The sequence below is a fragment of the Austrofundulus limnaeus genome, unplaced genomic scaffold (assembly GCF_001266775.1).
Source record: "Austrofundulus limnaeus strain Quisiro unplaced genomic scaffold, Austrofundulus_limnaeus-1.0 Scaffold187, whole genome shotgun sequence".
Lineage (NCBI taxonomy): Eukaryota > Metazoa > Chordata > Actinopteri > Cyprinodontiformes > Rivulidae > Austrofundulus > Austrofundulus limnaeus.
The window spans coordinates 803,462-816,005 of record NW_013952589.1 but is presented as its reverse complement, the minus strand read 5'-3'; the positions used below and the strand labels follow the sequence as shown (position 1 = coordinate 816,005).

The following is a 12,544-nucleotide window of genomic DNA, read 5'->3' as shown; positions in this document are numbered from 1 at the left end:
GGTGGTATGCAGGTCATACCTGGACCACTGTTCACCTCCTCATTTGGAACAGCCTGAAAAAACAAATTGGCAAAGAATCCCCAATGTAAAGATTAAATTAAATATTTTTAAATTATTTCCCCAGTTTTTTAAACCTTTGGCTTGTGTGCCATATACAACTACACTMCATATGTTGCTGCTAAAATAAACTTTATGCATTAGTCTGTAAATAAACAAATAAAATGGCTTAATTTTATTGACCCTTAAACAACATTAGCACTCATGTTCTTGTTAGACAACCTGAATTCAAATTTTTTTAACGCACTTTCTCCTCCTCTTCTCCATTACCTCATCCTCCTCCATCACGCATCCCTCCGTCTTGGCGCCTCCTCTTGGTGACGCCAACCCGGAGGAGGTGCAGCATCATCATCAGAAGCATCARGATCCATTACTTCCTTCTCAGCATAGCGGATATTTTTAACCTTCTTTGTTATTTTCTGCTCCGTAAAGTTTTTTTTGTTTGTTTGTTTTTAATCTGTCTGTCGATCAGACAGAATCCGGAGGAGATTTGCAAACATCACTTTAATCGATTCATATTTTTCTACCGCCTCGGAGGGAGGTGGTGGGGCGTTAAGTGGAGCAGAGGACACGCTCTCTGATAAAACCGACCAGGGAGGATTTATTTTTACGAGCGGTTCCGGACGATGAGCTGAGAGACGGCCTGGTTCCGGGATGAGGCAGGAGCGGCTCTCCGCTGCCGGCAGGAGGCCGAGGGGGGGCGGGAGGCAGCGGCAGCAGGGCTCGGGAGGGGTCGGGAACATCATCAGCAGCGTCCTGAGGAAGCGGAACGGGATCTCCAGGAGCGCACCGAGGCTGCTCTGCACCTTAGAGCCAGGTGATCCATCCAAGCCCCGCGGTCCGGATCTGGCGCTTCAGATTTGACGCAAACAGCAGAACCACCGAGCAATATTTTAGCAACATTAATAATAATAAAAATAATAAATAGTTGTTATTTGTCTAAGTTCAAGCATTTAAATATCGACATTTCAGCTTTTTGAAAACAGGAAAAGCTGCTCAACCTATTTTATTTTTGCTTTATTATATTTATTTCAAGTTTACTAATGTAGAGTTCTGTTTTCCAGAGGGTCCCTGAAGGCATCATTTCCTATAATTTACACAGGCTGCTTAACGTGGATGTTTTGTTATGGATTTAAGATTATTGTGTTTTGAAACACGTATTGTAAAAAGGGAATGTTATAAATAAGTGCAAAAAGATACTTTAATAGACTCGGGTTCTAATCAAATTTTAGTTCAATATCTGTAAAAATGTAGGTTACTGGGTGTTTGCCATATTTCAATCAGCTGTGGTGGCCATCTGCAATTGTACTGACTCTAAAAGTGAATGAGTTGTGGAGGTTCACCCAAATGGTCTCTCCAGAAAGTTTCGTTAAAGCCCGTGCAGTGGTTCACAAGATATTTTGCTAACAGAGTCAAAGTTGACTCCTTTAGTTAATGTCAAAGTTTTAAACTAAGATCTTGTACAATCGTTAGAGCTCAGGAGATATTTTGGGGATTAGTCTCAGCTACTACCACGCCAAACATTCAGTCAATATTTATAAAACTGAATGAGTTATAGCCATTTTTGTGTTTTATTTAGGTCAGTAGTGTGTGGCAGCCATCTTATTTCAGGTTGACTCCAAATGTTAATCAGCTGTAGCCGTACATCCAGTCATCACTTTCTGCAAATTTCATTCAAATTTACACACTGCTTCTTGAGATATTTTGCTAACAGACAGATACAAATGCAAACAGACAGTAGAAGCATGTTTTCCTGGTGTATAATCTGGAAGGAGGAGGAGGGTTTTCAGTGTTAATCCTCTGCTGAATCCCTGCAGAGGAACTGGATCAGGATGGYGCAGGGGACAGCAGCTGAGCAGGACGGTGCAGGTGAAACCCGGTTCTGTTTGTCCCGTTAAACGAACKGACCTTTTTATTAAAGAATAAAATCAGCTCCGTGGGTCGAAAACAAGCCGGCTGAGTCTCGGTCAGTCGCAGCTGCTGGCTCAGAGTCCACACCCCGTCTTAACTTCAGATCAGATATTTCATTTCCGCTCGGTTTTGGAGGAGGGTTAGTCTGTAAAWGAAGTTTAAGCTCCGAGTGAAGAGGGAGGAGACTGAAGCACAGATTCAGCACTWAGTGGAAGTGAACAGCGACTCATCRTGAACCAWYAGGCATGAGGACAAATCCTCCCTCTAACAGAAACTACCATCTAAATCTGTTTCTAAAAAAGCCTGAAAACATGTTGGACGTTTGAAATGTTGATGTTGATCCGTGTTTTTTTTTACTCTGCACACAAACAGCAGGCCGGTCTCATTATCACCTCTGCTCTAAGCAGGTGTTCTTGTTTGTTTTCTAGGAGTGGACACGAGGCTGAAGTTCACCATCGAACCCTCGCTGGGAAAGAACGGCTTCCAACAGGTGAGCGCTGGAAACGTGTCCCAATAACCCTCTGAGAAGACGGCGCTCGGCTTATTGTTGGAGTTATGCTGGTTGTGCTTCACATGTTACCCAGACAGATACTTCTGGACAGGGGCGGAGCCAGAAGGGTTTGCCTTGAACCTGATTGGCCACCCCAGTTGATTGACTTTCAAAAAGAGCTTCTGATCRTACTTGCTTTAGAAGATTATAGGAAAGTCTGATTCCTTGGATGTAAAATGTAGTGAGATGTAGGATGTTTGAAGTGCACTCCTCTGAAAACAGGAGATATTTTGTTTTGGTGCATCTGCATATTTTATGTTTGAAATGAATGTAAGAATGTTTAAAAAGATAATTTCAGGGTAGAATTGTGTTTGTGGATGTCTGACAAATAAAGCTWCAGTGGGTTTATGTGGTTGGATGTTGTAATGTTAAATGAAAAGACAATTTTTTTTCCTGTTTGACAGTGGTATGACGCCCTTAAAGCTGTGGCCAGGCTTCCTACTGGGATACCAAAAGAATGGAGAAAGAAGGTATGTGACTTTTGTTGTTAGGGATTTATAGCATCTTTATGAACATAAACTAGTTTTTGTCTGTTTCCACCCGCTTCTCAGATTGGTTCTCCTGGTTTTTATTGTCCGTTTGCTGCTGGATCTTTTCAGGTTTGGCTAACACTGGCAGACCAGTACCTCCACAGTATCTCTATCGACTGGGAGAAAACTCTTCGTTTTGCCTTTAACGAGCGCAGCAATCCGGACGACGACTCCCTCGGCATCCAAATCGTCAAGGTGACAAGATTTTATTTGCATGCCGTTGGGCTGGGGAACGTTTTCATTTTAGTTGTCCACAGCACCTAAAGTGGAGGCTTCTTTCTCCTCAAGAATGTGGATCAAATACATCCCTGAAAAACAGACTCTAGAGGGATTTTGATGAAGTTTATTTAAAATATTTTAACCTTTCACATATTCTAACCCAACAATTAGAGTGCTTATTATATACAAATGTTGTGTGTCACTGAAAGCTGATCCATCTGTGAAGAGTAGCTTTCAGCCGAGGATGTTTGCTTTTGTGTGTCAGAGAGCAGGACGAAGGCGTCATGGAAACGATGCACGTCTCAGTGACTCGGATCCAACAGRACATGGTTCCCTCCGACATCAGGACAAAGTCCAGTCCACATACTGTGTCTTGTTTTTGTTCTGACTGCATCACACGAGGGCTCATTTCTGCAGTTTCTGTCGTCCTCAGGATCTGCACCGGACAGGCTGCAGTTCCTACTGCGGCCAGGAGGGGGAGCAGGACAGGGTGGTGCTGAAGCGGGTTCTGCTGGCTTACGCCCGCTGGAATAAAGCTGTGGGTTACTGCCAAGGATTCAATGTTCTGGCTGCTCTCATACTGGAAGTTACAGAAGGCAAYGAGAGTGATGCTCTTAAGGTAGATAAATTACAAAACACCTGCAAAATGTGCCTTAACATAACACGTAAACATTTGGATTTCTAATATTAATTTATGTCCTTTTTAATTTGTCTAAACTGGTTATTTGTTGTRTTTTTCTGTTATTAGGTGATGGTGTATTTGATTGACAAAGTCCTGCCAGACAGTTATTTTGCAAACAACCTGCGAGCTTTGTCAGGTTGGTATCTACGACAACACAGTTTGACGCTCATAAACAAATGAAAACAATAAAAAAAATAAACAGCACACATTACGTTTTGTAACTATTAAAAAAGTTCAAAACCTCGAGACAAACATCTCATTTCTCTGCAATCAGCAGTGCTGGAAAGCTTTTCTGTTCTGAGTCAAAAGGGCTAAAATATATGAAACATCTGTAACTGAATGGGTCTGAGGATAATTTCAATGGTTTGTTTCAGTGTTGTTTTCGTTAACGATGACAAAATATTTTCATTGACGCCCCCTTTTTTCATGATGATAATGAGACGGTAACGAAATAAACATCTTTGATGACTAAGACATGACGAAACGTGTGTGAGTTTTCGTTGATGAGACTGTAACGAAAATGTTAGTCAGTGGTCTGTCAATCATTTAGAATGCAGAGTGGAGGGAGGGACAGCAGCGCTGTTACACACACACACACACGCACAGCAGCACAGAACTTTTCCTCCCGTCCTCTCACAGCCTGCGCCGCTTCGCAAAAAAAAAGTCCATCACCTGTAGCTTAACCAGGGAGTAACGTCTCCACCATTAAAAGCTGTTGCAGGTCCATTCTGATAGTCTAGTAGGAAGGTGGGGGTCCCATGCACCCGAAAGATACATTTTTTTTAACCTAACTTTTCGTAATCCTTAAGGTGTTTAGTAAATAGATTGTGTTAGCCCCAGAGCAAATTATTGTCCCATATATGTTTTTATTGACCATCTTTAATGGCCGACTTGGATTTTCCATTGTGAAAAATGAAAACTTTAAATCTATAAATCCTAAACTATACATCCGACAGACACCATTCACCCCATTTTATTTTTGTCTTTTCATGTGTAATTTGTTGAAAAAAGATTCCTATGATTATTTCATGTTTGATGCATAATAGCTGGAGCAAACACAAAAAAATGCTAAAATTCGCCTAAACTGAATCGCAGGAACTACTCCCCTGTACACCCTATTGATATTTTTTTTCAAAGCTTTGTATATTTATAATCTTCAACATGCATAGTAAACACAAGTTGATGATATCCACTTGAAATTTTGTCACATGTATGTTTGGTTACGTTCATGACGAAAGTAAAACTCTTCTGTTTATTTTATTTTTTGCAGAGGGGAGTTAGCAGCTGCGCATGTCAGTGCTTCTGTTCTGAATGAAAGCCTGGTGCATGTAAACACTCGTTTGCACAAGTTTAATAGTCTACTAAGTTTAGGACTGCATGATGTCCGTTTTTATAAATAAGATGCATCTTCATCGTTCTGGCTGACAAGTTTGAGTTGAACATGTGTGTTCCCCTTTCTTGCTTATAATACTGGGCATGTGTATTGTGTRTGTTCATTGCACTTTAGCAAATGCTGAGAAATAAAGCCACAAAGTGAGAATGTTTTTGTTTTGGGCATTTTTAGAGTAACACAAATTCACAAATGTTAACACAAATTACTCAAATTAATTTGTAAAGACTAATATATAGTCTTTTTTTAAAGACTAAAACTAAACAATTTTTTTTTTAAGTTTTCATCGACTAAAGCTGGACTAAAACCATTAAATATAAAAATAACTAAAAGTAAGAAGTATTTTTGTTCAAAAGACTAAGGCTAAAATTAAAATGGCTGTCAAAAACAACACTGGTTTTTAACACAGAACCAACTTTCCTGGTGTTGAAGCGTCAAAACATTAATAATTCAGTTATTTTATTAATTTATAATTGCCTTTTTAAATTAGTTTTTAACAATTACGACAAATAAATTCTAACTTTTAATGGATTTTTGAAAGTCAACTCAAGAACCTCACATGTTGTTTAACAACCTGCAGAGGAGAACCGTGGGCCCAATGTTCTAATGATCACCTTTCTAACAAGAACTTACTGACATTTAGGATGGATTAGATTCACTTTTGGTTTTTTTAGTCTTAAAGTATCTGTACTTTTTATGATACATGGCTGGAAAACTTTGTATGTAGAGGCTGAATGCACTTGTCTTGTGACGTTGTGTTGTTAGTTGACATGGCGGTGTTCAGAGATCTGCTGCGTCTGAAGCTGCCCAGATTGTCTCAGCACCTCCATCACCTTCAGAAAGCAGCCAACAGAGAAGCAGGAGGTACGGCTGCGTGTTCTTGTCGTTTTCAGGCTGCAGAAATGTCCCGGGCCTGCTCGTTTTCGAGTTGTGTTTTTTGTTTTCCCCCCATCAGGCAGCTATGAACCTCCTCTGACCAACGTCTTCACTATGCAGTGGTTTCTGACCATGTTCGCTACCTGCCTGCCAGCGCCCACCGTCCTGAAGATCTGGGACTCGGTTTTCTTCGAGGGCTCGGAGGTTCTGTTTCGGGTCGCTCTCGCCATCTGGGAGAGGCTGGGAGAGTAAGTGAAGCCTTAAAAAAATAATCCAAACAAACGAAGAATTCAGATGATTTCTTTTAACTGCTGCGTGTTTGTTYGTTCGTTCTGTGTTCAGGAGGATCGAGTATTGTCAGACAGCAGACGAGTTTTACAGCACGATGGGRTGTCTCACTCAGGAGATGCTGGAACACAACCTGATGGATCCGGCTGAACTCATGCAGGTACGGCGCTAACGTCGCGTGACCTTTAAAGCTAACTGCAGTTAGCCTCACGCCCCTCCTCTGTTTGGCAGGAGGTTTACTCCATGGCCGTGTTTCCCTTCCCCCAGCTGGCTGAGCTGAGAGAGAAATACACCTACAACATCACTCCGTTCCCTACCTCAGTCAAATCTAACGGAAGGTTTGTGATAAACTCTCAAACTCAACAACTTCATGATTAATCGCACAAAGATGTGTTTTTGTGTGATAAATATGCTTTTGGGGGTCTTGAGTAAACACGCAACTTTAATTTATTCATCTTCYGATTTATGGCATGCTTGYGTGCRGGGTTCCCACGGGTCCTTGAAATCCTTGAAAGTTTGTGAATTTGAAAAAATGATTTCAAGGCCCTGGAAAGTTTGTGAAAACAGCCAAAAATTATACTTGTCCTTGGAAGTCCTTGAATGTTTTTTTGGGGATTGAAGTTCTCTATTCACACAACTGATTTTTATCATCTGTAAAWAAATAATAATTTGTGCTGGGCTTAGATTAAGAATTTTAATCGCCATTAATCTTTATTATTATTATTTTTTAGAAATGCTCGCTCAGCTATGGCTGAATGTGTACTTTGTGAGTTGTAATACGTGTGACACACTATGTAAATTATTTCATTATTCGTTTAAACTTCTTATTGCTTATTGTATTTTTTTTTCCTGACAACAGAGGCCTCATCTATCTTTCACTCCTCATAATACTCATTTGGAATGATAATAATGCATTAATGTGCCCAGCACAAAAAAAAAAACATAAATAAAATAAAAACTTACCTTTTTTTTTGCGGTGGATAACTCAGGATTACTGTAAACTGACGTGGCTTTCAACAAATAATGTGAGCCATGGTCATAGTTTTATCCAATCAGAACAGAGTAGGGCGGGTCTTTCTTTCTGAGCCCAGGTGAGAGCACTACAGCTGCTGCTGTCCTCACTGAACGTCTGGACATGTTCACATCCCTTCCTCCCAAACTGAGCTGCTGAACCTCCCAGGACATAATTACATGTCCATGTATTGTAGATATGAATGTATGGTGTACATTTAATCCACTTTTTTCATTGTTTCTGACTCAACAACTTCTATGTTGTTCAGTTTTTCATTGAATTTACATAGTAAACTTGTTTATTGGTAACAATCTGCAGTAGCAGTAAGTAATTGCCTACTAGTGTGGTGCGTGAATTTGAGGAAATTGGTACTGGAAAGTCCTTGAAAGGTCCTTGAATTTGATGCTGACCAAGGTGTGGGAACCCTGTGTGTGAGATGTTACTAGCAGTGGTTCTCAGGATGAATGACCTCGTTTCAGCGGCGGTCAGAGCAGCTGGGAGAGCGACGACGACGCCGACATGGACGATGAAGACTCCGTGGCAACTGCGCTCGGCTGTCTGGGGCCTCTGGGTGGTCTGCTGGCCCCTGAGCTGCAGAGATACCAAAAACATCTCAAAGGTTGGCAACGTTCGCAGGATTAACTTGGTAACCCACAGAGAGAGAGCATTACTGGCCCAAATCCTCCTGTTCTGCCCTTGATTTGAGTCCAAACTCTAACAGTCTGATCTGTTTCCTCCAGACAAATCCCCACTTCCTGCTCCTTCAGTGGCGTGTAGAGCAGCTTGGGGGGATTTTAGATAAAACCACTGGTTACTTTCTAAAGCAAAAGTTAAGAAGGGAGAGCTGAACCGAGTGATTCAAAGAGAAAATCGTAATATTTTTAGGAGCAACTGTTTGCAGCAAAAACACAACTTCAGAATATTACTTCCCATAGAGAGAAGCTTCTKTATTTGTGTTGTTTTTAAGTTTTTWTGTTGAGGTATTTGGATTAATGTCTGGAATGGTCAGCTGATCTTGATGAAAACTAACTTCAAGGACAGAAATAGAAAAGGAGTTTTTATGAGAGCTAAAAAAATCAACAGATTTAGTTTGATTAATGTAATCTGGTGACTCTAAAGAAGTTTTACATGCTCCTCAAACTGTTTCTTGCACATATTCTTCTTTTTTTTTTTATCTTTATTGTTTTTGCTTCCAGACCAGCGYGCGGAGCAGGGCACCATCGCAGAGCTGAGTCCAGGAGCGGTGGGAGCCGGAATGGGAGCAGGAGGAGGAGGAGGGAACGCTAAAGCAGAACACCAGGCGGCCATTAACAGCATGATGATGGAGAGGATGAGCACCGACATCTCCGCGCTGACCAAGCAGTACGCACGAATCAAGAGGCGGCAGCAGCAACAGGCTATGCAACTCTACATCCGCACAGGTGCGATCAACAAGTAACACAAACTGGATGATTTTTTTTATTTTCTGTTTTGTAAATGAGTTTAAATCTGCTTTGAACTTGCCGAGAACATCTCACTATTTTCACAACCTAAAATGACGGAGGGCGACGCTGAACAGGAAGTGAGACGTTTAAACGAGGTGTTTAACGATGCTGTGTGACTCATAGGACCTGGACCTGAAGTGGCCACCAGTCCAGGGGTTCTTCAGGACGGTTCCAACAAACACTGCAAATGTACTGACCACCACGCTGACGGTACTCGTGTCAAACCCACAGGTTTTCTGGGGGCTTTTTGAGGCTCTTTAATGGATGAATTGTGGCAAAATGAAAWAAATTTAAAGACYGTGTAAAGTAAAAWYAAATGTGTTCTGAGGTTGTCACACCACAGAAATATGTGTTAATAATCACCCAGCCAAGTTTGAACAAGTAAAAATACTGTTAACCTTATAAATTTTTGTGTTAATAAAAGTAATGAAAAAATATCAGTTAGCTGTGGTCTGGAAAGCTGGGGGCGTGTCCACTGGAGGAGCTCAAACCACGCCCACAACCCTGAACATTCCTGTAACCGAGGAAACAATGTTTGATTTCTTTTCCATTAAAGCAACAGGGGGTGGGGTTTTACTGAAGGCAGCTGCGTAACATCACGAGGCTGCCCTTTAAGACGCCCAAAAAATCCTGAAACACAGATATTTTGTTACACAAATTGAATCGTATCTCCACTATTCAAATATCTACAGTTGAGAGAATTTGTACTCATTTACAACAATGACATTTATAATGTTTAAAAAAGAAAATGTTACATTTTACTTTACGTGGTCTTTAATGTATTTTTCCTCTAACTTGTGTCTCAGGTGCAGATTTCCAATCAAACGTTTTAATAAAATTTCAATGTTTATGCAGAAGAAAAATAAACTGAGTAATACTTTAGATTTTTGGAAACAAATGTCACTACTGAACATAAATCATTTTTACAGCAAAAACTACTTTTTACTGTTATTTTCTAATCATATTTATATTCCTATAAAAGATGGTCATATCTAGAAGTCTAGTAGTTTTAACAAAATGTTCGGTGCTGACACGTTTCCAGCCAAACCTGCTTTCATGTTTGTTGTTTTTTCATCTCTTCTTGGCTTCTCTGCTGTTACTAACATCTAAAATAAAGTTTACGCCCACCTGCAGCTCTTCTCTGGTCTGTGGGACTTTTCAGTTTTACTGTCTGTTTTGCTCCCTCAGTGACCAACATGTGTGCAGTGCTGCACATTAATCACCACAGTTTGTGCAGTTTGTTCATATTAACCTTAAAAATGAAACTTAAAGCTTGGGGCGCCCTCTGGTGTCTGATGCCTTAAACACTTCTGCTTCTCCGTTGCAGGACTCTTTAGCTGCTTTGAAGTATTGACATGCTCTATTAAAGAGGTTTAATTTGTTTCTTTTGTCTGCTTTCTCATTTTTCACTTTAATTCAGACAAGTGTCCTGCCACACGTGTCCTGGCCTCCCAGCTCAACCCGTCCAGTTCAGTCATCAACCACCTCCTCCTGGGTCGAAAGCAGCGAGGCGGCTCCCGAAGCTGCAGACCGATGTCCGCCAGCACCCCCTCGCTCCCGGGGTCCAGATCGGTTCCCCTGTCCCTCGGCGAGCGGTCTCCGTCCAGGCAACGCTGCAGCTCGCTGCTCTCCAACAGCACTGGATCTCCTGGGAGCTCTGGAGGCGGCGCCGGGTCTCCCTGGCGTGCTCACGTCCGGCAGCATCGCAGGAATATAGCCAGGGCTCGAGCGCAGCTTGGGTTTGAAGATGCGGAAGAAAAGTTAGAGGATGGGGATGATGAGGAGGACCGAGAATCAGTTGGAGTGGAGGGCGGGGAGAGGAAGAAAACAGATGAGGAGGAGAGTGACTCCTCTGTGGCTCCATCTCCTGAAGCCTTCGGCTGTAGTACGGTGCGTGAGGAGGCTCCTCTGGGTTCAGATGAGGAGAAAAAGGCAGAAGTTGAAGAGGTGGTGGTGCAGCTGGACTCGATAGATCTGGAAGCAAAGCAGACTTCCTTCAACAAGCCGGATTCACAATCAGAACTACAAGGAAGTCCACCTGCTCCCCCGATTCCTCTTCTCCCTCCACCTCCACCCTCAAACAGACACAAAGAGTCCGAGAAACGCTGTCCTCCTGTTTCTCTACCTCCTCCTTCCACATCAAGTACAGCTCCGGTTTCTCCTCCGTCTCCTGGTCCCTCTTCCCCCATCTCACCTTCACTGACCTCCCCTCTCCCGTCTTCTTCCTCCACCAACGCTTTATCAGCTCTCGCTCTTCCCTCCTCCTTTCCTCTGAACAAAGCCTGCTCCCCCTCCACCCCTTCACTCTGCTCCATTTCATCGTCTCCATCCAACCTCTCCTGTTCCCCGTCGGCCGCCGGCACGCCGAAGMAGCAGGTCTTCTCCCCGTTCCCTTTAATAAAGCAGCCCAGGAAGTCTTTGGCGGCCAGAAACCTGGGCCTTTACGGGCCCACGTCCAGGACGCCCACGGTCCACTTCCCCCAGCTCAGCCGCAACCTCAACCGGAGCAGCAGTGCCGCCGCTGGGGCGACAGGAAGACGATAAAAACACGGAGTTTAGAGCTACACCACATTGCCTCCTGCATATTTAGCAAGCATCCCTTAATTTATCTAAAGGAGAGTGAAAGATGAAGATAGATGAAGCTCAGACAGATGAAGCTCACTAATTCTGCAATTTAAAGCCATTACAAAACATAAGGAGGACTTTAAAGTGTGAAGGAATGTTTGTCCATCTGTATTTGGACCACAGTTAAAGGTATTGGGTCAGTAAAAAGCCCTTTACAGTCACTTATAAAGGTCCTGTTTGACCAAACTGAAATCTCCAAGTTTCTTTTTGAAACCTTCATGTTTTCACGCTGATAATAAGCATTTCTTCAGTAGCAGTTTGTGCTTCTACAGAGGATTGTCTCCGAACTGAAGCGTTCAACCAATGCTTCCATGTTGAATTTTATGGTGGGGTGAAAAAAAGAAAAAACACTTAAGTATTTTTGTTTTTGTTGCACAATAGCCATACAACTGTTCCTAAGCCAAGTATTTAAACTACACATTAAAATATGCCTAAGAAGTTCTGTAAACCAATAATAAAAAAAGTTCAGTAACCTGCCAACTGCAATGAATGATGTCCTGAAGCACTTAACTTTTGTTTTTCTATTAATAAAACCCTCCAGTAAGTGAATTTTGTGTTTTAATTTATTGACAAAGATAAATGTAATGCCTTTTGAACAATGGGTCGTCAAAAATAAAATCTTAAAGCTAACAGCTAGCATTAGCTATCAGCAACTAACAGTATTTAAAAAAATATTCTCATTTACCTTGTCAGCAGTTCGACCATATTTGATAATTTACAAGGTTTTGTGTTGTAAGTGAAGGATTTGAACAGGATTAATTTGTTCAAATGTAGCTCCGCAGGCACAAAATCTAACTTGACTGCTAGCAGGTGCCAAAAGTCTCGTGCCCAGAAATCTTAATGCTGGTGCCAGCTAAGGTGTTGATATGGTTTTTAGTAYTACAATCGACATTTCATAAGACATTTTGTTCTTATAAATT

At 41.9% G+C, this 12,544-nt stretch overlaps 1 protein-coding gene across 4 annotated transcripts in view; it reads left to right on the top strand.

The window, feature by feature from the left end:
• tbc1d30 (TBC1 domain family, member 30) overlaps positions 1-12,173 on the top strand; it is a 21,567-nt gene extending 9,394 nt beyond the window's left edge. The window contains exons 1-14 of one of the 4 annotated variants that reach the window (XM_014018238.1): positions 389-874; positions 2,397-2,458; positions 2,923-2,988; positions 3,118-3,243; positions 3,701-3,886; positions 4,016-4,085; positions 6,105-6,203; positions 6,295-6,463; positions 6,558-6,663; positions 6,735-6,841; positions 7,995-8,134; positions 8,712-8,936; positions 9,123-9,209; positions 10,420-12,173. In XM_014018238.1, coding sequence (XP_013873692.1) covers positions 712-874; positions 2,397-2,458; positions 2,923-2,988; positions 3,118-3,243; positions 3,701-3,886; positions 4,016-4,085; positions 6,105-6,203; positions 6,295-6,463; positions 6,558-6,663; positions 6,735-6,841; positions 7,995-8,134; positions 8,712-8,936; positions 9,123-9,209; positions 10,420-11,543 — 2,730 coding nt within the window. In that variant the 5' untranslated portion in view covers positions 389-711 and the 3' untranslated portion in view covers positions 11,544-12,173. Of the gene's footprint in view, positions 1-388; positions 875-2,396; positions 2,459-2,922; positions 2,989-3,117; positions 3,244-3,700; positions 3,887-4,015; positions 4,086-6,104; positions 6,204-6,294; positions 6,464-6,557; positions 6,664-6,734; positions 6,842-7,994; positions 8,135-8,711; positions 8,937-9,122; positions 9,210-10,419 lie in introns of those variants that run through there. The other 3 variants (XM_014018236.1, XM_014018239.1, XM_014018237.1) reach the window with 3 other exon arrangements.
• The last annotated feature ends 371 nt before the right edge of the window (positions 12,174-12,544 follow it).